This window comes from Podarcis vaucheri (assembly GCF_965113315.1).
Source record: "Podarcis vaucheri genome assembly, contig: SUPER_11_unloc_1, whole genome shotgun sequence".
Taxonomy (NCBI): domain Eukaryota; kingdom Metazoa; phylum Chordata; class Lepidosauria; order Squamata; family Lacertidae; genus Podarcis; species Podarcis vaucheri.
In genome coordinates, this window is record NW_028118808.1 from 911693 (window position 1) to 939152 (window position 27460).

At 43.2% G+C, this 27460-nt stretch overlaps 1 protein-coding gene across 1 annotated transcript; it reads left to right on the plus strand.

Moving 5' to 3' along the window:
• The first annotated feature begins 2129 nt into the window (after positions 1-2129).
• DIRAS2 (DIRAS family GTPase 2) lies at positions 2130-25307 on the plus strand. The gene is made up of 2 exons (XM_082242340.1): positions 2130-2467; positions 21111-25307. Exon 2 carries the CDS (start codon positions 21151-21153, stop codon positions 21748-21750), a length of 600 nt encoding a protein of 199 aa, XP_082098466.1. The 5' UTR covers positions 2130-2467; positions 21111-21150; the 3' UTR covers positions 21751-25307.
• Positions 25308-27460: the final 2153 nt, after the last annotated feature.

Sequence of the window (27460 nt, forward strand, 5' to 3'; positions counted from 1 at the left end):
TAATCTCTAGAGGAATTGAGCCAAAAGTTATATTTTTTTCTGATTAAAATGTTGAGATATTCACTCTCTCTCTTCCTGCACACACTGGGAAAAGACTACTTGCAGCATTTTCTCCAAATTTTTTCCATTGCTATGTGTGTACATGGGGGGGCGTATTGTTTTCTTTCCCACAGTGGCCTGGAACTGTACAGTGGTACTGTGGCATCTGAATATAGACTGCATTTTTAATCAAGGCATATATTGGCTTATATCTTGATCAGGTTCCTAAATTAAATGGGCTTAGATTTTCAAAAGTTTCATGCCAGGCAGACCAACTGCTTAAGAAAACACTGACAGTGTTTTCCTTCTAGACAAAGGGGCCCCCCCTTTGATTTATAGCAGAAAACAATTCTCAAAGTCGTAAAAGCTGGAATTACAGACTGAGAGTGAGGACACTGACCCTACATGTTACAGAAGATAAAAAGGGCAGAGACCAAACATAATAAAACCGTTAAACTTGAGCCACAGGACAAAAGGCCAAGAGCACATGGAAATGAGGCTGTAAACTGTTTCTTCCTTTTTACTTTGAGGAAGTTTATCCTTTTAAAAGGCTACCTATGTTATGTATTAAATATATTGTCTTAAATGTAATTATGCAAAAGATTTAAGAAATGCTAGATTTCATATAGTTGTAAGAGTGGTAATTAAGTCAGTCACCAGTCTAGCCCCCCTTGTCAGATAAGAGACGCCATTCAAGCAGCCCTGATATATTAGTTGTCAGATATTTGTTTAGAAACCTTCAAATGAAGGAGATCTTTCAATGTTGATGTGAAACTCAAGATCCTTGACATATGTTTAAGATGAAAATTATTAACCATCTGTTTTGGAGGGCAAGGAAGGCAAGAGGTGAGCTGGTAATTAAGATTCCTTGTTGAGACACATGTAAGATATATTACTACTTATTTGTCATTTATAGATGAAACAATATATAGCTCTTTGTGTTCCATATAAGGACAGAAGGATATGGGTGTATCTCTTAGAATTAATTATAGCAATCAGCCAATAGGAAATCCAACCAGGCTGATTGAACAGAGGCAGCCACAGGAGGAGCAAAGGGGGCTGGATTAAGGGAATATAAGTGCTGGCCATAATGGCAGGAGGCAGGCCAGAGCTTGGTAACCATATACCACTGTGCCTCTTATTTATTTGTCTGACAAATAAATTATTATTTTAATTTCTCTGTTGCTGCGTTGAATATTTCATTCCAGCTAAGCGTTAACCACAAGCAGGGTGCTACAGTACCTCGGGTTACATACGCTTCAGGTTACATACGCTTCAGGTTACAGGCTCTGCTAACCCAGAAATATTACCTTGGGTTAAGAGCTTTGCTTCAGGATGAGAACAGAAATTGTGCTCTGGCGATGTGGCGGCAGCAGGAGGCCCCATTAGCTAAAGTGGTACTTCAGGTTAAGAACAGTTTCTTTCTCTTTTTTTCAACTTATTTTTTTATTAGTATGTTTGTTTGATGAAAACTAATAAAACAGGTTAAGAACAGTTTCAGGTTAAGAACGGACCTCCGGAATAAATTAAGTACGTAACCAGAGGTACCACTGTATATGATCAAGGGCAGCATGGAGGATGCAAAATGGCGGCCAGTTTTCTGCTACAGCTCCTACTGGTGCCACTTGCAGTGGCAGCAATAACTAACAAACAACGCATTCCAAAACCTTTCTGAAACAAGAAAGCTGCTCCACTGGAACTAAAACTTTGGGGGGGAAACACTTCTCTCCATGGCAAAACTCTGTGAGTTTTAGTTCCCACCAATCTGTGCGCTCGCAGGTGAAGCGGAGAATTTTGCGAGACCATTCTGTGCACAACTCTACACTTCAGCCATGAAATTGCCTGTGTGAGCTCTGTCAGGCTCAAGGAGCAGGGCTGCTGCTGTTGCATTTGGAGAGGCGAAGAAAACAAGACATATAAAATGCAGTTTTGAAGGATGCGAGCCCAACTGCACGACAGAGATGACCGCCTTTGCCCGAGTGTTGAATTTCTTTTTTTTTAATAAGACCAAACCCAGCCCATCCCAAAGATGTGAATTCCACATTTATTCAGTAGGTGGCAGTTAAAAGCTTAGATGAGATTTGCAGGCGCCATTTAGGTACTAATAGCAGCTGATGCAGCAGCCGGAGCCAGAGCTGCTCTGTCACAGAGAGGAGAGGGAGTAACCGGAGGGACACAAGCATTAACCACGGCCCAGAGACCCGGAGAGGAAGAGAGGGAGCTGGCATCTCAGTGACTAAAGCACAAGAAACGCCAGGAGCACCAAAGAGCAGCCACCCATTGGACATAAAGCGGAAGAGGGAAGGAGGAGGGATACAGATTGGGAGAACTAAAAAACAGCCACCTCCCAGCCTTGGCAGAACGGCTCTACCTCAGCTACTATGACAGGCAAAAACTGAAGCATATTTATCAGACTTCTTCTTCTCAGGTAAGTCTCCTCATTTTTTATTTTTTAATAAACTCCCTCTAGAATGTTGCATAATGATCAGGATGCACATTACAAGACTGGCTGTAGACTACAATTTTCACCCGAATGAAATGTGAGGAATGTTTTGACCCATCTGCCTGCTGGAAAAGGGGTGTAAGTAATACAAGATGATTATGTTCTTTTAAAAAACAAAACCAGAGGGGAAACTTAGTGGATGGAAACATTTTGGAATGCAAAAGGGAGGAATACTAGTGAGGGAGAACTTCATAGCTCCGCATCTTTCAAAATGTGCAGGTGATACATTTCAGGGTTAGATTCTCGTGGAGCTTTCCTGTTTCTGAAAAAAGAGAGATAGCGCCCTGGCAAATGGATCTGAATATTTTCCAAGCCAAAGAGTAAGGCAGTGCAGGTTGGTAAGTTTTAAACAAATAGTCCCTGACATGTTTTGAACAGAGATGGGTTGCTTCTCCTGCTTTGAACAGCTTGATCAATCGTTAGCCCCTAAAGAAATCAAAACAAAGAACTGTTTAAGAAAATTAGTTATTTTATCTAGACTTCCTTCATTATCTTAAAGCAAAATACGTTAAGGAGTTAAGATTCACAAAGTGTTTTCTTTGTACATGCCTATGTAGTTGTTTTTGATAGGAATGAACATGCTTATGCAAATGCGCATTTATGCTTGTTTCCCATATAACCATATAATTTGCAAGGTTGATTTTTTTGGAATTAAGCTTGCTCTATTTTATTTTATATTTTTAAAGAATAGAATCATGGACTTGTAGGGTTTGAAGGAACCCTATGGGTCATCTAGTCTAACCCCCTGCAATGCAGACTCCTCTGAATTCAAAGAGACTTACTCCCAAGTTTGCACGGAATTGCAGCCAGAATTTAGTTATGTGCGTGGAGTATGGATTCCTGGTGTTGTACAGGAGCCATGTTATAGCCCTATAAAACACATGGAAAAAAATGTTCCCACTGGAAGTATTGCAGATCTAGAAAGTGCTTCACCATTATCCAGCTGAATTTAGCACATACTGGCACCTTTTCTTGTAACATTTAGCCCCACGCAAGTTGTGAGTAATTATTAAATAGATTTGCCCGGAAAGCTGCGCTTGTTGTGGTTCAAGAAACTGCAGCTGTAAGGCAAGTAAGGGAGAAATGGCAGAATGGTGCATGGTTCATAGATTCCATAGATTTGGAGCCTTGGAAGGGACCCAGAGGGTCATCCAATCCAACCCCCTGCAATGCAGGGATTGTTTTACCCAACGTCGGGCTCAAACCCATGATCTGGAGATCAAGAGCTGCATGCTCTACAAACTGAGCCACGGATGGTGTACAGAAAGTGGCCAGAAATACTCCCCACCCCCTTTCATAATACCAGAAACCTACGGTCATTCAATGAAGATAACTTCTGGAAGCTTAATGACCGATAAAAGGAAGTATTTATTTCCACAGTGGATCGTTAACCTATGAAATTACTTCCCACTGACTTGGACAGCTTTAAAAAGGGGTTAGTCAATTTAATAGAAGTTAAGGCGAGTCTTAATGTCTCTAAATGGATACTAGTCTAAATTCCAGCTACGGAATCCCAGCTATTTCCCCCATGTCCTGCTTAGTTGGCTTCCTGTGGGAATCTCCTTGACCATTGGGAAACAGGAATTAGATGGGCTGATCTAGTGGGAATCCTCTTAGGTTCTTATGCTCATTTAAGAAAAGAAATCTTTCCCAGATTATTATTTTTTTAAAATCCAGCCCAACCGAACTGAAACACAATTATCTGTGGACATTTAATCAGTTGGATTTCATCACCTGGCACCGCAGATTTAGTCTGCAGAACTCCTCTAATTCCCATGACAGCCGTTGCTACTTCTTAATTGAAGGTGGAGTCAATATTTAGTTTTCAAATGAAGTCAGAAAAAAGAACAGGGAAAATTGGTTCACTCAATCTCTGGCAGATTAGTTAGAAAAACGTCCGAAATACAAGAGCATTCCAGCAATGGAATAGACTTGGGGTGGTTGTGACATCTTCTTTCATGGAAACTTTCACAAAAGCAATGTAAGTAAGGTGGGTCAGGCCAGCTGTGCTCAGAATATGACATTAGTGCCTTTCCTGTGTTGTGTATATCTAGCATTTGGCGTTGAGATGTATTTAAAAATGGGAGAACTCTCTCTTCTGGTTTGTGGAAGGATCTTCTTGCAGGGTACTAGGCTGGAGAAGCCATGGGAGATCCATCCAACTTTGTGATTCTGTACACGTGAGGATGAAAGATCTTGGCGCATGTTTGGCCTTAGCAACATTTGAGTTCTTTCTGTGCATCACGTGCTCAGATACGTCATATTTTGTTGTTGACATCTGCCTCAGGAGACAATGGAGGAGTGTGCCTTTGTGGGTGAAGTCAAGCCATTGGAGAGTTACAGCGCCTGCTGTGGCTGTAGAGACCGATAAGGTGTTAAAGGTTTCACAACTGCATTTATTGACAGAAGGTATTTAGCTCAGGGGTAAAGTGCTGTGGGTTAAACCACAGGGCCTAGGACTTGCCAATCAGAAAGTCGGCGGTTCAAATCCCCGTGATGGGGTGAGCTCCCGTTGCTCGGTCCCTGCTCCTGCCATCCTAGCAGTTCAAAAGCATGTCAAAGTGCAAGTAGATAAATAGGTACCACTCTGGCGGGAAGGTAAACAGCATTTCCGTGTGCTGCTCTGGTTCGCCAGAAGCGACTTAGTCATGCTGGCCACCTGACCCGGAAGCTGTACGCCGGCTCCCTCAGCCAGTAAAGTGAGATGAGCGCCGCAACCCCAGAGTCGGCCACGACTGGACCTAATGGTCAGGGGTCCCTTTACCTTTACCTTAAAGCACCTGATCTGCATGGGGAACACCCCAGGCTCTTTCCCTGGAACCCCCAGTTTAAATTATCAGGTAATAGGGGATGTGAAAGTCCTCTGTTGATGTTAGGATACTGTCAGCAGTTCCCGGCTGGTGCCCAGGAAAGTATAAAGACAAGGGAAAGTTTCTTACCGTCCATTTTTATTTCAAACTTTACAGAGAAAGGCTATAGAACCCAGCCTTTTGGATAATGGCATTGTCCCGAGTTAATCTCCACCCCCTGTCTCTCTCATTTCCTCATTCGTCGTCATCATCTCCTCTACGGGTGCTGCTATGAGCCCTCAGTCTATAAGCTCTTTGCTCTCCTACTTTTAAGACTCGCCAGGTTCTGGGAGATGTCGGGTCTAGAATGCTTTCTAGTGACAACATGTCAGCCAGCTGCTGCTCTGGTTCTGCCTCCTCTTCTCCCATTATTTCCCAACTTTTCGCCCCATCTGCCTCTGATCTGTGACCTCCCTCAAATCTCTGTTGTAAATCTATACAGTGGTACCTCGGGTTAAGTACTTAATTCGTTCCCTCCCGCTGCCACCGCACCGCCGGAGCACGATTTTGGTTCTCATTCTGAAGCAAAGTTCTTAACCTGAAGCACTATTTCTGGGTTAGCAGAGTCTGTAACCTGAAGCGTGTGTAACCTGAAGTACCACTGTATTGTCTTCCTCTTCCTCCTCCCTGGAAGGGTCAGGATGGGGAGGCGGTCTCCGCCACTCCTCCTCCTCTGCTCAGTCCCTGACAGTTGAAGACTCTGGAGTCCACTGCATAAATGGGCAAACAATATGACCTGCTCTTAAACAGTTTCCTAGCTTCCTATGGCACCCCCCTCTCCAGCACTGGTAGGTCATAAGGTATGGAACCTGCTTTCCACTGGAAGTCCATTTATTTTATTCTATTCCCTAAAGCATTTTTTTCCCTCCTGGTTCAGGCAGGTGTGTTGCAGAAATATCATTTATGACATGTAATTTCCATTTCTGGAATTCTATTTGTTTTCTTTTAAACCATGCCTCAGAGAACACTCTTATTTTTTCCCCTTGTGTGTTGCAAAAGAAAACAAAACCATGTATATTTCCTGTACAATTCTTTATTGCACGGGTAGTGCTTGGACAACGGTTCAAAATGCAAACCCACTATGGCCATTGAATTCAATGAAGAATTTCTTGATGGCATGAAAAATATGTGGGGCAGTTTGATAGGCAGTGCAAGATGCTGTGGTCTTGTTCCAGTGGTGAAATGAGTTGCAGTCACACTTATAGTGTTTACTTGGATGCCCAAACAATTTCCCTAGCTTCCAAAATACACATTTCAGCTAAAGATGCCCATTATAAAATCTATGGCAGTCAACTGAGTCACCAAGGCAATTTAAAATAATTTGGAAAAACAATTAGATACTTTCTAGCACCACAGTATAGTTTCCTCTGGTGCAAGGCTGACTGGAATTATTTTATTCTGATGGCTAGAAACAGTGAACGTTTCATCTAAATTGAGCCCTCCAACATATAATAATAAATTTAACCTGGAAACAAGAATGTCATAATTTAAACGAGGATACTGTTTTTCATTTACTTGCTGATACGCATCAGCCAGGAGCCAAGGAATATAAAGAGTTAGTGAAATGTGGGGGGAAAGGAAGCCAGATTCCATCTTCTACATTCCTTAACTGAGATGCTGTCAGCACATTCTGGAAACCCCGGTAATCCAATCGACGTTGCATTAAAGCAGCCGGGAGAGAGATTTTGTGTCAGAATGACTAGTGAATACTACAGTGCTAGCATCCTTTCCTCTTTTTAAGATGGATGTTCCATAAAGCAGCAGCATGGGTGAAAGCACATCAATTTCCAGGTTGCATAAGGTTCTTTCCACTAATGCTCAGCGGCTCTGACTGAAAATCAATGCTAGGCAGTAATGAGACTCGCCGAATCGCACAATTGTTTCTTTACTTTCCCCCTTTTGAATTGAACTTAAATCTTGTCACTGGAAAATGATGATAATTTCAGGGATTAAACCTCATAGCATCAGCCCTGTTCTGAATTCTTCGGGCAACGCCATTGCTATTAACAGGCACTAGCCAGGACATTAACTTTCACAAGTTATCATAAAAAGGACAAAAGACTCCCAAGATTAATTTTGAACATTAGGGTGACTATATTATAATTGCAATTTGTAAAATAATTTTTTATAAATTGACTTTTATAAATACCTGACTTTTAGAACACATCTGAAGGCAGCCCTGTTTAGGGAAGTTCTTAATGTTCAATGTTTTATCATGTTTTTAATATTATGATGGGAGCCACCCAGAGTGGCTGGGGAGACCCATAATAAATACATAATAAATGATGATGGCCTATTTGAACCCATAAACCAAAATACTCGTGTCCATGTGTTTATTATCCATTTGGGAACTGCGGGTCATGGGGCCTTGGCACACAATAGATCTTGCCATTTGCGGAGAGGAGATTCCTGAAGGTGGTCCTGGGGGAACACCTGCTTAAGATCCTGCAAAATTCCTTCTTGTGCTCTCTACTAATTTGATTGATTGATGAGTATTTATAAACCACTCAGTATTTTGTTGTTGTTTAGTCGTTTAGTCGTGTCTGACTCTTCATGACCCCATGGACCAGAGCACGCCAGGCACTCCTGTCTTCCACTGCTTCCTGCAGTTTGGTCAAACTCATGTTGATAGCTTCGAGAACACTGTCCAACCATCTCGTCCTCTGTCGTCCCCTTCTCCTTGTGCCCTCCATCTTTCCCAACATCAGGGTCTTTTCCAGGGAGTCTTCTCTTCTCATGAGGTGGCCAAAATATTGGAGCCTCAGCTTCAGGATCTGTCCGTCCAGTGAGCATTCAGGGCTGATTTCCTTAAGAATGGCTAGGTTTGATCTTTTTGCAGTCCATGGGACTCTCAAGAGTCTCCTCCAGCACATAATTCAAAAACCCAGTCAGATGAGCGGGGTAAAAATAATAAATGATGGTGATGATGATGGCCTATGTGAACCCATAAACCAAAATACTCGTGTCCGTGTGTTTATTATCCATTTGGGAACTGCGGGTCATGGGGCCTTGGCACACAATAGATCTTGCCGTTTGCGGAGAGGAGATTCCTGAAGGTGGTCCTGGGGGAACATCTGCTTGAGATCCTGCAAAATTCCTTCTTGTCCTCTCTACTAGTTTAATTGATTGATGAGTATTTATAAACCACTCAGTATTTAGGACAATGATAAAGCAGCATCTAAATGAACCACTAAGGGGATGGGATTGCCTGGAGGTTTGGAGTTGATTGTCAGCAACATGCAGGTGACATGTAGATCCATAATCTCCCTTTCTTCTCAGCCCATAGAGGCTGTGGAATTTCTCAACCATTCTCTGAAATCATTGATGGGCTGAATGGGGGGTGAACATGCAGAAACCTAAGTGTCCTTGATTATGAAGACAGCTGGTCCAGTGATAGAATATCCGCTTGTTCTGGAAAAGATTCCACTCTTCTTGAAATATGAAGTTTACATTTTGGGAGTGTACTGAACTGGCACTGTTCCTAGATGGTCGAGACAAGTGGTGGCTGAGATTACGAGAACTTTTGCTCAGCTTAGGCCGGTGTGGCGAATGGGTCCATTTCTAGAGAGAACAGACTTGGCTACAGTCAACACATGCCTTGGTTACATCTAGACTAGATTCCTGTAGTGTGCTGTATGTTGACACAAATTCTTCATATATATTAAAGGTGCAAGAGCCCTGAATGCTTTTTGCATCTGACTGTCCTAGTTCAGTCTGGCACTGAAAATAAAGACTGTAATACTCTGTACCAGTCAAAGCGAGAATTCTAAGGCTGGTTGCCACCACCACAAAGGCCCTGTCTGTCAGGCTTCAGGGAACTGGCTTTCTTCCTGGTAGCAGTAAATAAGAAGAGATCAAATGAAAGGAACGTCTTACCAGTTAGATTCTTTCATAATCATAGGGAGAGAGAAAAAAGAACACGTCTACTAGAAATGGTGCTGCTCCCAATTAAGGCTTACTCCCCCCCCACTCCATCCCTATTAATCTACATCACTCCTACGTTTTGTAATCTGAGCTTGTACCCTCTGCGCTTTCTGTTCTAACACTTTCTGAGCTCTCCGTGGAGAAGGGGGTGAATGCTGTCCAGAGACTGTGAATCTGTTAACTCTCTCTCTCCCAGTGCATCTTCTCCTAGATTTTCCCCATCCAGTATTTCCCAGCTTCTGCCTTCTGAACTATGCCCCTCTGTAAACCATTGTTCCAAATCTATACCGTCCTCCTGCTCCTGGGAAGATTCAGGATCAGGATCAGGATCAGGATCGGGGTAGGTGTTGGGGGGTGGCTCCCACCATTCCTCCTTAGTGCACCCCTCCTCAGCACGGTCTCTGACACTGTCTGACATAATCACCTGTTTCTTTTCTGTTGGTGGATGAAATATACTCAGAGCCGAGAGTGGATTTCATGCTCTTTCTTCAGCTTGTAGTGGTGAGGAGGAATGGAAGTTCCCCCAGAATGTCTGCTTTATATACATTATTTACACAATGTTCCCCACGCGATTAGCGAATTCCAGGATTCTCCTGTAGGCCAATCAGGTTGCAGATTCACTTCCATCTGGAACTGGATTGGGTGGCTCCTGTGGACCAATCAGACTGCTGCATTCTGGATCCTATTGTTCTAGGACCAATCAGACTGCTGCATTCTGAATCCTATTGTTCTAGGATCAATCAGATTGCTGCATTTTGGATCCTATTCAACTCAGTACATAACAGTGGAGGTATCCAGAGAATTGTCTCTGAGGAGAATCTTAATATCTTGGTTGATCATGGTGTGACAAATTGGAATGATAGACCAACTTTGTGAAGGGCTGTCTAGTCTTGAAGTGTGTGAGGAGACTAGAGAAAATTAATATAAACCATGTAATATCTGCAGATGCCCCACCCACATTTAATGGATGCATCTGAAACTCTCACATGGTTCAAGAGGAGCTCCATAGACTTGGCCAGTTCCCAAAATGTACTGCATAACAACTGGTACTGAATTTGTAGTATTTTGGTTTTGATCTGTTGACCACAGTATTAAAATGATTGACAAGTGCAGCAAGGATTTTTCTCTGGAAGTGGCTTCCTTGCAACAGAATTTTCATCTTGTTTCAGGAAGAGAAAAGGGCATCTAGTTTGTAACTCGACTAGATTTTATTGCAAATGCAACATCTAAATTATTCCGAAATTTACTTGATACATTTTAAGCATCAAATGCATTTTCCCTGTATGCCCGCACAGAATGCATACCGTTTTTAGAAGATGGTTTGGTAGGATGTTGTCAGCTACTGGTATGAATACTTCATCCTCTGTGATTAAACTTAGCTCAGCTGGAAATATGGAACACCAGAACTGATTGTTCTCTTGCTACTTAGGCCTTCAAAATAGCAGTATTAATGACTGCTCATTGAAAACATGCCAGCTGCTTTGCTTAATCAGAAATGAAGCCCTGTGATCAAAAAATAAAATAAAAAATTAACATATAATAGAAAACATACAACAAGATCCAATATTCAACAACCATATTTTCTTAACCTTTTGGACTTCCTCACATCTCCCATTCCTGCGTTCCCAATTTATAAAATTATAAACAGCAAATTATCACCTTGTTTCAGCTCCTATCTTGTAATTTTCAAATATTATGTCTCCGACTTTAAATATTTTTATCAAATGCTTAGATACTTAATTTACATAATAATACTCCAAAATCCATCTTTTTCTTAAACATCACATATTCTCATATTTCTTTCAACTAAATTGCTGGTGCCGTGTTGTTTTCAGACCTGCATCCTTGTTAACACTCATACAATTTACAATGTTTCTGTAAATAGTCCTTAAACTTTTTCCAGTCCTCTTCCACTGCCTCTTCTCCCAGGTCTCGGATTCTGCCAGTCATTTCTGCCAGTTGTCTGTGCTTCTTTGCACCTGGGTGTGCAAAACAAAAACCACAGAACTATATTCATGTGCTTAACATCACATCTAGCTTGCCCCTGTGGCAGGAGATCCCACAAGGTCTCTAAGTGCTTAGTTGCACTGTCAAACCATCCCCTTATACTTCAATGTTCCTTGTAATCTTAAATCTCTATCCCTCCTGTTTAAATGTCCTTGACCTATTCTTCAAGGACACTACGAACTGTTCAGAAGCAGAACAGACAGTCAGAACAGGCAACCACTGAGTGCCGGAACATGCAGTAAGCTAAAACAATCTGATTTAGGCCCCACTGCAAGGGAGAAGAAAATAAAGGCAGGAATTGGTTCTGAACTGGTATGGGAGGACTATTAAAAAAATTAGCAGCCCTAGCAAGGTGGCACTACTGTATAATTTTACTTTATAATACTTTCTCTTATGAAACCTTGACTTTTAATGAAAATACATTTATGTCCTGATCTCATAACCAGCCGTGAGTGATCATCATAGCATCTGAAGATTGTGGTTGAGGTTGAATCCTGACGAGACAGAAGGATGGTTTTTGGGAGACAGGGGGCGGGCAGGTGTGGAGGACTCCCTGGTCCTGAATGGGATAACTGTGCCCCTGAAGGACCAGGTGCACAGCCTGGGAGTCAATTTGGACTCACAGCTGTCCATGGAGGCGCAGGTCAATTCTGTGTCCAGGGCAGCTGTTTATCAGATCCATCTGGTACACAGGCTGAGACCCTACCTGCCCATATAACACCTGTCCTGAAAGACCTACATTGGCTCCCAGTATGTTTCTGAGCACAAGTCAAAGTGTTGGTGCTGAAGTTTAAATCCCTAAACGGCCTTGGCCCAGTATACCTGGAGGAGCATCTCCACCACATTGTTCTGTCTGGACACTGAGGTCCAGCTCTGAGGGCCTTTTGGCGGTTCCCTCCCTGCGAAAAGTAAGGTTACAGGGAACCAGGCAGAGGGCCTTCTCTGCAGTGGCGCCTGCCCTGTGGAACGCCCTCCCATCAGATGTCAGGGAAATAAACAACTATCTGACTTTTAGAAGACATCTGAAGGCAACCCTGTACAGTGGAACCTCGGGTTACATACGCTTCAGGTTACAGACTCCGCTAACCCAGAAATATTACCTCGGGTTAAGAACTTTCCTTCAGGATAAGAATAGAAATCGTGCTCCGGCAGCACAGCAGCAGCAGGAGGCCCCATTAGCTAAAGCGGTGCTTCAAGTTAAGAACAGTTTCAGGTTAAGAACAGACCTCCAGAACGAATTAAGTTCTTAACCCGAGGTACCACTGTATCGGGAATTTTTAATGTCTAATGTTTACAATTTTTTATGTGCTGTAAGCCACCCAGAGTAGCTGGGGTATTCCAGCCAGATGGGGCGGGGAATAAATATATTATTATTATTATTATTATTATTATTATTATTATTATTATCACCATCATCATCATTATTATCATACCACTTTGGGCACAATTGCCTGCATCTGTCTTGCACTCTGGTGTCTCAGGGTTTCTGAATGAGGTCTCATGGGTTTGGTTCTTTATTTTAAAATGATACATGAAACACTAACATCTCTTAACGTGCAGCATTTCTGCAGGGACTCTTAAGTGCATTTCCAGACAATTCTAATTTTGAACAGAAGCTTAATGGTGCCCACCCCTAAATGCAGGAAGCTACTGTTTAGACACACCTTTAGGAAAGCAAACTATTAACGATGACCTTCTTCTTTATGGCACTTGAGGGTAGTCTGTAATGAGTTTCCATCAACTTATTGAGATTACTTAGCAAGGCTCCTAAAATTCAAAAGCAAAGACTGGCCTGATTATCGTGCCACTACAATAATGGCACCACTGATTCACTAAGAAGAGGGAATGTGTGTTCTCTTAAGCAACAGTGTGCAAAATCCATTAGGAGCTGTCCATAGAAATATCAAATAAACTTACTATTTAGCACCACTTCAGTGATTGTGGAAGCAGAAGAATCCTGTTGTTTTAAGAACCCTTATCTGAGTATGTGATGCAACAGATGTTTCTATTTTCCGTGCTACAAGGCATGAGATCATCACTTCTGCCGTATTATAATCACTCGAATTCTCTAGTGTCAATTGTCCATCAGTTCAGGGTACTTAGAAAACTTGGAGATTGGTAAACGCTGATGTTCATTAAATTGCTTACGAAATCATATCTACCAGCAGACAACTAGCAAAAAAAAAAGCCTCTCTGAAGAAACTAGTTTTAGGATCTTATTGAGGACAGAAAGGGAGTACCAATTTTTGTTTGCTCAGGGAAAACCCCCTCAAATGGAGACTTTTCATTACATCAGTCATCTTGTGCTTTACAGCTAAATTTGGTGCGACTTGGCTTGGTCTGCAGTCCTGTACTTAAAATGCTTCACAAAATTCTTTGTGAATTATTAATCGTCCCGATTGAAATTCTGCATGAACACTCAGAGCCCATCCTCCAGATGAAAAGGCCCGCAAGGCAGAATATCCCACACTTACAGAATATATACACTTACTTAGAAAAAAAACTATGCTTTGCTCATTATTTTCCAACCCCACCCTCTATATTTTATCCTTGGGGTGGGCAACTATTTGATGTGACTGTACTCTCGATACATGTCCTTTATTCTTGGCTTCTGAAAACCTAGGACAGTGTGCAAATTCTCTCAAGTGGGGATGGGGAACTTCAGATTTGGAGACTGAAAGCAGCCTGGCTCCAGTCTACATGTCCCCAGGCCACAGCCCTTAATGGCTGTACTTCCTGTCATCCCTGTGTTTTTGCCTGGCCGGAATGCATCCTTGATAATGGGTCTTATTTTCCCAGATAGACAAATGTGTCCCTGTGGGGGGGGGGCGTAAAAACCTCTGCCTTTTGTATGGCTAGAATGTAGCCTACTGTACAGTAGCGGAGCAGGTGGCACTATGGTCTAAACCACTGAGCCTCTTGGGCTTGCTGATAAGAAGGTTGGCAGTTCGAATCCCCGCAACGGGTGAGCTCCTGTTGCTCTGTCCCAGCTCCTGCCAACCTAGCAGTTCGAAAGCACAGCAATGCAAGTAGATAAATAGGTACTGCTGTGGGGTAAGGATAATATTTATCTAGGGATGTGGGTGGTGCTGTGGTCTAAACCACTGAGCCACTTGGGCTTGCCGATTAGAAGGTTGGTGGTTCAAATCCCTGCAATGGGGTGAGCTCCCGTTGCTCTGTCCCAGCTCCTGGCAACCTAGCAGTTCAGAAGCACACCAGTGCAAGTAGATAAATAGGTACCACTGTGGCGGGAAGGTAAACGGCGTTTCTGTGCGCTCTGGTTTCTATCACGGTGTCCCTTTGTGCCAGGAGCGGTTTAGTCCTGCTGGCCATATGACCTGGAAAGCTGTCTGTGGACAAACGCTGGCTCCCTCGGCCTGAAAGCGAGATGAGCGTCGCAACCCCATAGTCGCCTTTGACCGGACGTAATTATCCAGGGGTCCTTTACTTTTTTTACTACTATACAAAGGTAAGGGTTGCATCCATTGCTTGGGCAACCTTTGCCTCTGGCCCTGCACAACCCCCCGCATCCCCCTGCAAGGGAATGTGGGTCTTGGACTGGGAAAGCTTCTAAACCCCTGCCCTACAGAGAACATTTGGGGCTTTTGGGGGAGTCCAAAATAAAAGACATAACTTTTTAGTCCTAGTTCCCTGGTCCTTGCATTTCTTCCCGCACTATTTTTGCAGTCAATCGGCCTTTTTCTTCTTCCTAATAAGTGTAATCAGAAGATTCCATGGCAGTGTATAAAAGTGTGAAAAACAGGCCAGACACCATATAAATAAACAATGGGTGATAGCCATACTCAGATCCATGGAAAAGTATTGACGTCAGTAACGACCCTGCTCTTAGTATGACTGAATTGGATATTGCCTTGTTATCTCTACTAGCCATAAAAGAAGGGATAAACTGATCCTGCAGAGTATCCCAAGTGTTTTCATAGGTTGAACCTTCTCCCAAAATCTGATGCTCTGCAGTTACCTCTTGCATGAAAAAAAGAGTATAAGTCAGTGAGAGGAATGCAATGATTTCTTTTAAATCAGCCTGCTCAGGGGCTGTAATTAAACATTTCGTTAGAGAGATTCTTTAATCATTACTTATGCTCACTTACGATAATTTTATATTATAGTGATTTTTTTTAAAAAAGAGAAACCTAGCCAATAAATTAGGACTTTCCCTATCAGAGCTAGTTAATGTGAAAAGAGTTCCTAAGTAGCAGAGGCTATATATACACCATGAGTCTTAATCCACATTACACGTCAAGTCAAGAGTATATATTAGATTAAACTAAAAGCGACTCTTTCATGGAACAAATGCAAAACCTTATGAATGCACACGCTTACCAGCAACTAGGATATTCATTGAGAGACATGCATAGCTTGTATTTGCATCCATTTGGATGCAAAAAAAGAGTATACTATGAGTGCAATTCAACTTCGCTATTACAAATGTTTCATCTCCACAGATAGATGTATGCTCTGCTTTCCAGACAATCTGTTTCAGGGAGTTATATTGACTTCCAAAGTAGGGTTGTCATACATCCAGAATTTCCCAGACATATCTGGAATACTGCAGTTAGAAGCAGTGTCCAGTTGGAAATAACGGGGAGGGGGAGTCTGGGAAAATTTAGATGTATGGCAACCCATGTTGGCAGTATCGTTTTTGGTGATTTTCCTCAACAACTTTGCCAGAAAAAGCTTAACAACCTTTCTGTTCAGACTTTCATTGTGTGAAAAATGGCAACCTTACTCCAGAGCCAATCTTGGGGGAGCATCGGGGGGAACCACATTGTGACCCTCTGTCTTTGTGCAGGGCGCTTCTGCTGACAGACTTCACTAGGTGAACTCCATCCTCTGTTTTTAGATGATGCATGTACAGTATGTCACTGTTTCCCAACGTTGGGTCTTCATCTGTTTTTGGATTACAACTCCCATCATCCCTAGCTAGCAAGACCAGTGGTCAGGGATGACGGGAATTGTGGTCCGAAAACAGTTGGAGACCCAGGGTTGGGAAACACTGATGTATGTAGTTCACCAGTAGCACTATAAATGGGGTGTTAGAGAGAAGGTACAATGTCTCTCCAAAAATGGCACTTGCTACCTGTGGTTTGTATAAATAGTTAAATTTAAATATATATATAGTTAAATTCATTTTTAATGAATTCATGTAATCAATTAATTGACAAATCTTGCAGCCTCACTTCCCTTATTTAACTTTTCTTTCCAGGCAAAAACATCAGTGATTAAGATGGCTACCAGAATCAATTTTCTGTTCCAACGTTTGCCAATTAAAATAAATGGTCAACAATTAAATAAATGGCAGCATGCTGCTCTTAAGTTTATTTGGAAGAATAAAAAGCCAAGGATCAAAGCAAAACTCTTACATGAGAGTAAACCGGGGGTGAAGGAGGGGTTTCAAATTCCAAATGGAATGGCTTTGTCAGGGAGGTTCACCTGGTGCCTTTATTATATATTTTCAGGGGTCAGGTAAAAACATTCCTCTTCAACCAGGCCTTTGGCTGATTAATATTCTACAGCCTTTTGAATGTGTCTGTGGGAAGGGGGGTTATCGTTTTGTTTTGTTTTTGTTCTATTTATTTGTGTTTTTACCTTACATTTTCATCATGAGATCTTTGGATGAAGGGTGGCATATAAATTTAATTACATTACATTTAATTAATTTATTAATAGCAATAGTAAGTATCCTGTTGACTTGGAAGACATCATTGCATAATTGCACCCCCCCTTTTTTTTAGGGCAAGGGCAGATCGACCAGCAAAAATGCTCAACACAGAGAACCATAGCTGTCAATGTTTCCCTTTTTTAAAAGGAAATTCCCTTATCCCGAATAGGATTCCTCCCAAGAAAAGGGAAAAGCTGAGAGCTATGCAGAGAATCTTTAGTTACATGACCGACCTGGACAACAGACCTGGTCTGCATGCTCATTTCCATTTTTAAAAAATTACTTCACCACAACACCGTCATCCCCTTGGCTCTGTGCTATTCGTACCCAGCTTTGGCAAGCTCTGAAGATACATTGCCCCATCTGCCTTGTCCTTTTAGCTGTAATCACGATTGCGACATTATTCGTCGCCATGGCTGTTCTTTACTGCTCTGCCTAAGCCATAGCCCTAGTTAGCAGCTGTCTCATAGATTTAGTCAGTGTTATCCTCTGGGGGGGGGGGGATTCCTTCTAACTGCCTCCGCTCTTGTTTCTTCCTGTAGGCTGGATTGTGACACGAACTAGACGCCTACTTTCTCTTTGCCTTCTAGAGCCTTTTCTTATCCTTTCTCTTAGCATTTTCTCAGCCCACTTGTCTTTAACATTATACTCTGGGGAGTTCACACTTCGCTTGGATATGAGAAGCTGTAATGCCATCCCTGTTTCTCCATATTGTGCTGAGATATAGTCCCATTCGAATGGCTCAACGAGGCAGAATCCTGGCATTTACGATACCTTTTGATCAGGCCCAGAACGCTTCCAGCTTTTCTGCATTAGGCTAGAGACAGAGGGAAATATCTTAATTTGGAAATTGGGGTGAAAGAGTTTTTCAACTTTCGTTTCTTAGTTCCTCCATGGCTTCCCTCTGATTTTACTTTCTAAAATTAATTACAGTGGTACCTCGGGTTAAGTACTTAATTCGTTCCAGAAGTCTGTTCTTAACCTGAGGTACCACTTTAGCTAATGGGGCCTCCGCTGCTGCCGCACGATTTCTGTTCTAATCCTGAAGCAAAGTTCTTTTTTTAATTTTTTTTAATTCAAAATTATAACAAGACATATTATCCAAAAACATATCATCCTTGTCCCCCCCCATTTTTCCTCCCTCTCTTCTTCCCACACAAAACCCACCCCCTACCCCAACTTCCCTCAGTTCCATTCTTTGGTTTCTCTAAGAATGCTGTTTTCTGCATGTTACAAAGTTGTATAGATCCTCAAACTATTTAGCTGATTATTATCAATAAAAAGTTTGTGAATGTTTATTCAAAACCTGCCAAGGAGTCCAGCTGAAGCAAAGTTCTTAACCTGGGCTACTATTTCTGGGTTAGCGGAGTCTGTAACCTGAAGTGTATGTAACCTGAAGTGTATGTAACCTGAAGCGTATGTAACCTGAAGCGTATGTAACCTGAAGCGTATGTAACTCAAGGTACCACTGTACAGGGTTGGAGCATGTGCAACCTGCAAACACTTCCTGCTCCTTCATTTTATTTGCATGTTCTCTGCCCCACTCTTTCCGTACTCATATGCAAGTGTGTGTGGATAAAATGTTGCACACACACAAAAGGCGTGCCCATATATAATAATGATAATAATAATAAATTTTTATTTATACCCCGCCCTCCCCGGCCAAAGCTGGGCTCAGGGTGGCTAACACCAGTAAAATTACAATAAAAACATAATTGGGGGGGGGAGAGAAAAGAAAGAAAGAAACCCAATTTAAAATATGGGTTAAAATACAATTTAAAATGTAGCCTCATTTTAATAGTAGCCCATAGATCAAAACCATAAGGGGAGGGAAACATAAGGGTCAGACTGAGTCCAAACCAAAGGCCAGGCAGAACAGCTCTGTCTTGCAGGCCCTGCGGAAAGATGTCAAGTCCCGCAGGGCCCTGGTCTCTTGTGAAAGAGCATTCCACCAAGTCGGGGCCAGTACTGAAAAGGCCCTGGCCCTAGTTGAGACCAATCTAACTGCCTTGCGACTTGGGATCTCCAAAGTGTTGTCATTTGTGGACCTTAAGGTCCTCCGCGGGGCATACCAGGAGAGAACATAAAGGCTGTTTTTCATACCATCAAAGAATTTAACAAGAGACAGGGAGCAACAGAGGCAGGAAGGATAACCATGATAGATCACTAACTCCTTGAAATATAATTTATCTTCCAATTTATCTTATCTGCCCATACAATTAGCTTAAAAAAATAAAACCAATTGCTTCCATCATAGCTGTCAACTTTTCCCTTTTCTTGCGAGGAATCCTATTTAAGGGAATTTCCCTTAAAAAAAGGGAAACATTGACAGAGCGTTCCACCAAGTCGGGGCCAGTACTGAAAAGGCCCTGGCCCTAGTTGAGACCAATCTAACTGCCTTGCGACTTGGGATCTCCAAAGTGTTGTCATTTGTGGACCTTAAGGTCCTCCATGGGGCATACCAGGAAGGGCGGTTCCGTAGGTACGTGGGTCCTGGGCCGTATCTCATTTTGCATGGTGATGATTTACTGAGGCATACTTGTGTTCTTGTGCATTGGCTTAACACTACAAAATAATATTGATACAACTGTAAATGCAACCCTATCAAATGTGCTTCTTGGTTGTGGATGCACAGAGGCTTTTTTGCAGTGCTTTTTTGAGAGGGTGGGGGCAGAGGATTAGCAGGAGAAGGCACCCAATTCACTTCAGCACTCTAAAACCCATATTTACAGGCCTAGGAATGGACACAAATGACTTCCATCAGCAGAAACCCTGTGCAAATACAACAGGGCTCTCTGCTCCCCTTGTCTCCATGATTCCTTCCCCAAAAGTGGCTCGGGTGTGTGTGTTGGGAGAACCCCCCCCCCAAGAATACCACACAGGGGTACGATAGGGACAGTCATTTCAATGGGAATCATGGCATTGAATTCTCCCTTACACATAGAAAAGTGGTCTAGTGTTGACTGTCATCTTAGCAGGAGCTGGCTGGCTTCTCTTGGAGAACCTTCTACAGTGGTACTTCAGGTTACAGACGCTTCAGGTTACAGACACTTCAGGTTGCAGACTCCGCTAACCCAGAAATAGTACCTCGGGTTAAGAACTTTGCTTCAGGATGAGAACAGAAATCGTGTGGCGGTGGTGCGGCAGCAGTGGGAGGCCCCATTAGCTAAAGTGGTGCTCCAGATTAAGAACAGTTTCAGGTTAAGAATGGACCTCCGGAACAAATTAAGTACTTAACCCGAGGTACCACTGTATATGTACCGTATTTTTCACTCTATAAGACGCACCAGACCACAAGACGCACCTAGTTTTTGGAGGAGGAAAACAAGAAAAAAAAATATTCTGAATCTCAGAAGCCAGAGCAGCAAGAGGGATCATTTTGTAGTGAAAGCAGCAATCCCTCTTGCTGTTCTGGCTTCTGGGATACCTGCGCAGCCTGCATTCGCTCCATAAGACGCACACACATTTCCCCTTACTTTTTAGGTGGGAAAAAGTGAGTCTTACAGAGCTCAAAATATGGTAATTTGAAGTCTCACCCTTATTTATGAGCCACCCCTGCGCTTCAGCATTTCAGCAAACACAAAGATGTGTGGTTGGTGTAAACAGATAGAAGTTGGTGGGGTGGCGTTGCTCAGCACTGAGTGCTGCTGCCTGCTACCAACACGGGGAGGCAATGGGGAGCTTAGTGCCATGTCTCTATCTACCCCACACCTGATGTCACAAATGATGCCAGACATGAGGCAGGTGGGTGTGGTTTGGGGGAAACTGCTTGGCAGTCCAAATTTGGGGCAGAGTTTCCCCATTTCCGTTTGAAAAGGTAGAGCGAGTGTTATCCTTCAATGTTTGGAATGTCTCTGCTTCTCTCTGTGGGAATTTACACTTCCTCTTTGCATGAGTCTCAAAATCATAGAAAGACATTAAGTTATATAAATTTATGGCTGTGCTTTGTACTGAAAGATGGACATCTAAAATTGAGAAGAAAGAGCCTCATCATGCACACTGTGCAATAACATAGCTCATGTTTTCCATTTCTAGCGTTCTGGATTTATTTTGAACTATCCCCACCACAAAATGTTAATAGATGATTCCTATTTCTTCCCACATGCAGGTTTCTTTTCCTCGTTGAGCAGCGCAAAGCTTGAAAAACCATGCCTGAACAAAGCAATGATTACAGGGTGGTGGTGTTTGGAGCAGGAGGAGTTGGCAAGAGTTCCTTGGTCCTGAGATTTGTTAAAGGCACCTTCAGAGACAGTTACATCCCTACAATTGAAGACACCTACAGGCAGGTGATCAGCTGCGATAAGAGCATATGCACTTTGCAGATCACTGACACAACAGGGAGCCATCAGTTTCCTGCCATGCAGCGTTTGTCTATTTCCAAAGGACATGCTTTCATTTTGGTCTACTCCGTCACCAGCCGGCAGTCCTTGGAGGAACTCAAGCCTATCTACGAACAGATCTGCCAAATCAAAGGGGATATAGACAGCATCCCAATCATGCTGGTGGGGAACAAGAACGACGAGGACCACAACCGAGAGGTACAGACCAACGATGGAGAAGCCCTGGCCAAAAAGTGGAAGTGTGCCTTCATGGAGACCTCTGCCAAGATGAACCACAACGTGAAGGAGTTGTTCCAGGAGCTGCTGAACTTGGAGAAACGCAGGACTGTGAGCTTACAGATTGACGGCAAAAAAAGCAAGCAACAGAAAAGGAAAGAGAAGCTGAAAGGCAAATGTGTCATTATGTGAAAACAGCATTATCCCGGAGCTGCCATCTAGACTCCTTCTTCTGACTGTACCATGTTTCAGACCTGTACACAATGGAAAACAAACAAACATGTGAGACTGTTTTATTAATAGCTGTTTTGAAAATACACCAGAAGTAAACAGTTGTGTGGAGTGAAAGCGCTACCAACCTCTCAACCCTTTTATAAATTAGACATTTAACAGCAGCGGCAGCAAAGCAGTTACCAGAAGAAGAGCGATATCTCTTTTCGAGAGAATAGAAAATGAAATATCTACAACTAAGTACTCCCGCCGGTATCGTTGCCACTATGTAAAGATGAGGAGTTGTTAGTTTAAAATTTTATGCTAATGCTATATGTAGAATTAATGAAAGATGTATTTATCTACAAAAAATATATTTGGAAGTAGAACTAAATTTAGGGTTAAGTTAACATAGCTTTCCTGGATTGCAAGTTTATTCTTACACTGAATTCTTACACTCTATTCTTCTTCACATCCTTTATGATACTGATGAACACTGAACTAAGATGTTTCCCCCCCTCACCTTTGTACTTTTCATAATGCCCTGATTAAATATCAAGGCCTCAGTCACATCAGGCAGCACCAAATATTATTCTCTCCCATGGGATGCATAATCTGACCACCTCCCCTTTGCGAATAGATCTAACATTGCCGATTAGCTGTTCTGTGTAGCATGACAATTATCTGGTATGAGGATGCGAGGGGAGAGGAAATGTTTTTGACCCAGGGGTGAAATCTACAACACTCAACTTGCCAGGATATTTCTTTATTTTTATCTTATAATACTGAAGTAGACCCATTACATTTGACTCTCCAAAGGATTCATAGTTGATATAGGTACCAGCTGAATTAGTCGCATGCACCTGTAAACATCCCCCCCATTTTTTATTCTCACCAAACATCAGATTGGCTAGGTGTTTTCTGTAAGGACAGAAAAAAATGATCTCAGTACTCATCCCTGCTCCTTTAAGCTGGAGGGCTGGGGACAGTCCCTGAGGGGTGGGGATATATGATAAGACACAGGTTTCCAAATCCAGCCTTCCCACATGTCAGTTGTGGCATCAGGGAGTAGCAGAGGGTTACCTGCATCTCATATGCTGACAGGTGCGGGTTCAGGATGGGCAAATGATGGACTTAGTATGGTTTGCGACTCTTGAATGGGCAGGGCAAAACCTCTGTGCCAAATGACATTTTCATTACAGTACAGTGGTACCTCGGGTTACAAACACTTCGGGTTACAGACTCCGCTAATCTGGAAGTAGTACCTCAGGTTAAGAACTTTACCTCAGAATGAGAACAGAAATCGCATGCTGGCGGCAGCAGGAGGCCCCATTAGCTAAAGTGGTACCTCAGGTTAAGAACTGTTTCAGGTTAAGAACAGACCTCCGGAACGAATTAAGTTCGTAACCAGAGGTACCACTGTACATGTGTCAAAGCAAGATGTTGCTGCTGTCGTTTTTTAAACTAAAAGCTGCATCGTGAAGAGAATGAGCTACTTTGAAGCAGAACATATTAACATTTTGGCAAGTGTGTGTATCAAAAGCTGGAAAATGCAATTAAGTGTCTATAAAAATAGCACGCACGTTACATTTCAAATGCCACCCAAAAGCTACTTAAAGGCATCCTTCGCATTGGAATACGCATTGTTCACAAATACTTTAATGCTGTGAACCCTTTAATCCTTGCACCCCGTTGCTGGAATACAAAGAGAATTGCAGACAAGCAGATGCCTGCAATAGGAGACCACAGTTTATGCCCGTTTACCTTCCATGGTCCAAGGAAAAATAGGTAGGAGAGACTTAACAAGGCCTGATGCACCAAGGGTGAATACAGAATCCCTTTATGGACATTTGACCTTTATGGAACAAATGAGCATTTAGGGGGTGTGGCATTACATCAGCAGGCCCCACCCCTGACTGCCACACATCCATTTGAACTAGAGCTGCGCCCCAAAATTTAGAAATGTCTTTTTGATCATTTGTTGGGTGGCAATGGAATCAATTTCAAACCAAAAAAGACTCCAACCCTGTGCCACTCACAGAAGTGCCGTTTCTCTCTGCAGTTTCCCATACTGCCTTGGGAACAAGGACATGTCACAACCTGTCGCTCCCAGGGCATTTCTCCACAATATCTTGCCAGGAAGGTAAGGGACAGCTATCTCTTAAAAGCTTTGGAGGAAATCCTCCCCCCCCCCACTTCCCCCCTGGACAGTGGCAGAAAATCAGCCCCTGTTTTAGTGGCAGGAATATTTTCAGGAATCTGGGAGTAATGTCAGCTCAGTCTTAATCTGAACATCCGTCGAGAGTATACGCATGTAGGCGCGCAGCCTCTTTGCTGATGTTCACATAAACACAAAGTACATCATGTATTTGCTCTAGATTAAATGTCTATGGAGATTAATTTTAAGTTCTGAAGAGTTATGCAAATGGTTTTGACACCCATTCAGTGGGATCTGAAGCATTTGTTTTCACTTTTCAGTCTACTGAAATGGCTTCCTTCACATGTAGAATAGATGGGTTGAATCCAACAAGTTTCCTTCTCCAGAGGAAGCAAACCACTGGATCCATTTGGGTGTCTTCACCCAAAGAATGTACCCAAAAGCAAGTTTCTTTCCCCTTTCCCCTTTCCCCCCGCCTCTTGATTTCACAGGATTGGGACTGCTCCTAGAAGCAGGCATTTCAAAACCATTTCTAATTGCGTGCAAGACGTTTGTCTCATTTTCTGCTGAGTGAGTCTTCTTTCTAGCTGTCGGAAAATCCAACAGCACTGAGCCAGGCAATAATTCAATACGTAACCACATAATTGGTCTGTTCTGCCTGCAAGCCAGCACTTTGGCAAAGGTTTTTATCTTTTCCATTTGGGATTTGATTAAGAAAAGTGACAAACCAAAAGAAAGACGTATTATGTGAGACATCATGTAGCTGGATGTTAAAAAATAACAGGCTATATACAGCCTTTGAAGTGAATGGGCATCTTGAATAGGAATCTCAGGACTAACTTATGAAAAGCATCAAAACTCCAGGGGGATTGACTTGTGGCTGGCTGTGGCCATCCACTCAGAGCTGATATGTTTCTTAACTGAGGTCCATGGAAGCCAAATAGTCCAGCTCCAACCCATTTGAGGCCTTTCCTTGCTGGCATTTACTTTCTCCATCCCAAGCAATAGAAAATCCTGAAAATCTCCACAGAGAGGCAGCTAGCTAGTTGGATAAAGTATTCCATCTTTGGAAACAGCATGGGCTCCAAAGTCTCCCACGGTAAATCAATGCCCCTCTTTGGAATTTAGAGGCTGCCTTTAGCGTGAATTGCTCTCCTGGTCCTCTTCTAGGTTTCACCTCCTTTCCCAGGGTTTCTGTTTTATTTCTTTGCTATTTCTTTATTTATTCTACCCATTTAAATTGCCTAAGAAAGCTGGAGGTACCAACAGACCCTCCAAGTGTCCCTGTTTTCCAGGGACAGTCCCAGTTTCTGACTTGACCCCAGAATGTTCTGCTTTTCCTTAGGACATCCTTATTTTCACGGGAGAAATACTAGAGGGTATGGTAAGGTAAAGGTAAAGGTACCCCTGCCCGAACGGGCCAGTCTTGACAGACTCTGGGGTTTGTGCGCCCATCTCACATCTATTGGCCGGGGGCCAGCGCTGTCCGCAGACACTTCCGGGTCACGTGGCCAGCGTGACAACGCTGCTCTGGCGAGCCAGAGCCGCACACGGAACGCCGTTTACCTTCCCGCTGGTAAGCGGTACCTATTTATCTACTTGCCCCCGGGGGTGCTTTCGAACTGCTAGGACCGAGCAGCGGGAGCGCACCCCGCCGCGGGGATTCGAACCGCCGACCTTTCGATCGGCAAGCCCTAGGCGCTGAGGCTTTAGCCCACAGCGCCACCCGCGTCCCCAGAGGGTATGGTAGGACATCCTTATTTTTGTTGGAGAAATGTTGGAGGGTATGGAGTTATGTGAACCCCGAGCCAAGGAGATAAGTAACTACACAACCTTCGGAAGACATCTGAAGGCAGCCATGTGTAGGGAAGTTTTTAAAGGTTTTATTATGTTTTTTATATATGTTGGAAGTGCCCAGCATGGCCGGGGCAAACCAGACAGATGGCTGGGGTATAAATTATTATTATTATTGCTATTATTATTATTTGCATTTTCTTGGGAGTTTTGTTCTTAGCTGGTTGGGTTTCATATAGAGACTGTTGTGCATATTATTATTATGATTATTATTATTAATTGAATAGGACGTCCCTATTTTATCATCCGATAAATGTTGGAGGGTATGCAGTAACAAAACAATGCAAATGAAACAACAGTCCAACCAACTAAGAAAAAACCCCCCAAGAAAGTGGGAATATATGCACAACATCTAATGGCAATGAATGCACCTGAATACTAAGGGAGCACACAGTGTACAGCCTGCCATTTCATCTACTGCAGCAACAGAAGTATCTTTTGAACTTCTGATAATTTATTGTAGGGCAATTGTGTTTTTCTCCTATATCTTGAACCAAATGAACATACACTTTCCTGCTTTTAAATTGACTGGAGGCAGGTAGTTTTGGACAGGAACTGAAGATAGGGGTTTGGACAGTGATCCTTGGCAGGAGAACCAGGGCATTAGAAACATGCCCGTGTTTGCAGTATCAAAAGGTTGGAGAGTATATAACAAAGAGCAAGCCTGCAGGATACCGTTGTCCCAGAACAGCCAGTAATATATACCTTTTGCAAATGCACAGAATCCCCAAAGAGAAAGCTGTTACAAAGCCTTCTTAACTTCATTGCAGCTTATATTATATAATGTGAAGGAAGGTTTGCCTAATAATAATAATAATAATAATAATTTATTATTTATACCCCGCCCATCTGGCTGGGTCTCCCCAGCCACTCTGGGCGGCTTCCACAGAAACCAAAAAACACTAAAATATCATACATTAAAAGCTTCCCTGAATAGGGCCGCCTTAAGATGTTTTCTGAATGTCAGGTAGTTTTCCATCACCTTGACATCCGATGGGAGGGCATTCCACAGGGCGGGCGCCACCACCGAAAAGGCCCTCTGCCTGGTTCCCTGTAGCTTCGCTTCTCGCAATGAGGGAACCGCCAGAAGGCCCTCGGCGCTGGACCTCAGTGTCCGGGCAGAACGATGGGGGTGGAGACGCTCCTTCAGGTATACTGGGCCGAAGCCGTTTAGGGCTTTAAAGGTCAACACCAACACTTTGAATTGTGCTCGGAAACGTACTGGGAGCCAATGTAGGTCTTTCAAGACCGGTGTTATGTGGTCTCGGCGGCCGCCCCCAGTCACCAGTCTAGCTGCCGCATTCTGGATTAGTTGTAGTTTCCGAGTCACCTTCAAAGGTAGCCCCACGTAGAGCGCATTGCAGTAGTCCAAGCGGGAGATAACTAGAGCATGCACCACTCTGGCCAGACAGTCAGCGGGCAAGTAGGGTCTCAGCCTGCGTACCAGGTGGAGTTGGTAGACAGCTGCCCTGGATACAGAATTGACCTGTGCCTCCATGGACAGCTGTGAGTCCAAAATGACTCCCAGGCTACGCACCTGGTCCTTCAGGGGCACAGTTACCCCATTCAGGACCAGGGAGTCCTCCACACCAGCCCGCCCCCTGTCCCCCAAAAACAGTACTTCTGTCTTGTCAGGATTCAACTTCAATCCATTAGCCGCCATCCATCCTCCAACCGCCT

Excerpts from the sequence above, each read along its gene's own strand:
- DIRAS2 (XM_082242340.1), top strand. The coding sequence starts at position 21,151 with ATGCCTGAACAAAGCAATGATTACAGGGTGGTGGTGTTTGGAGCAGGA.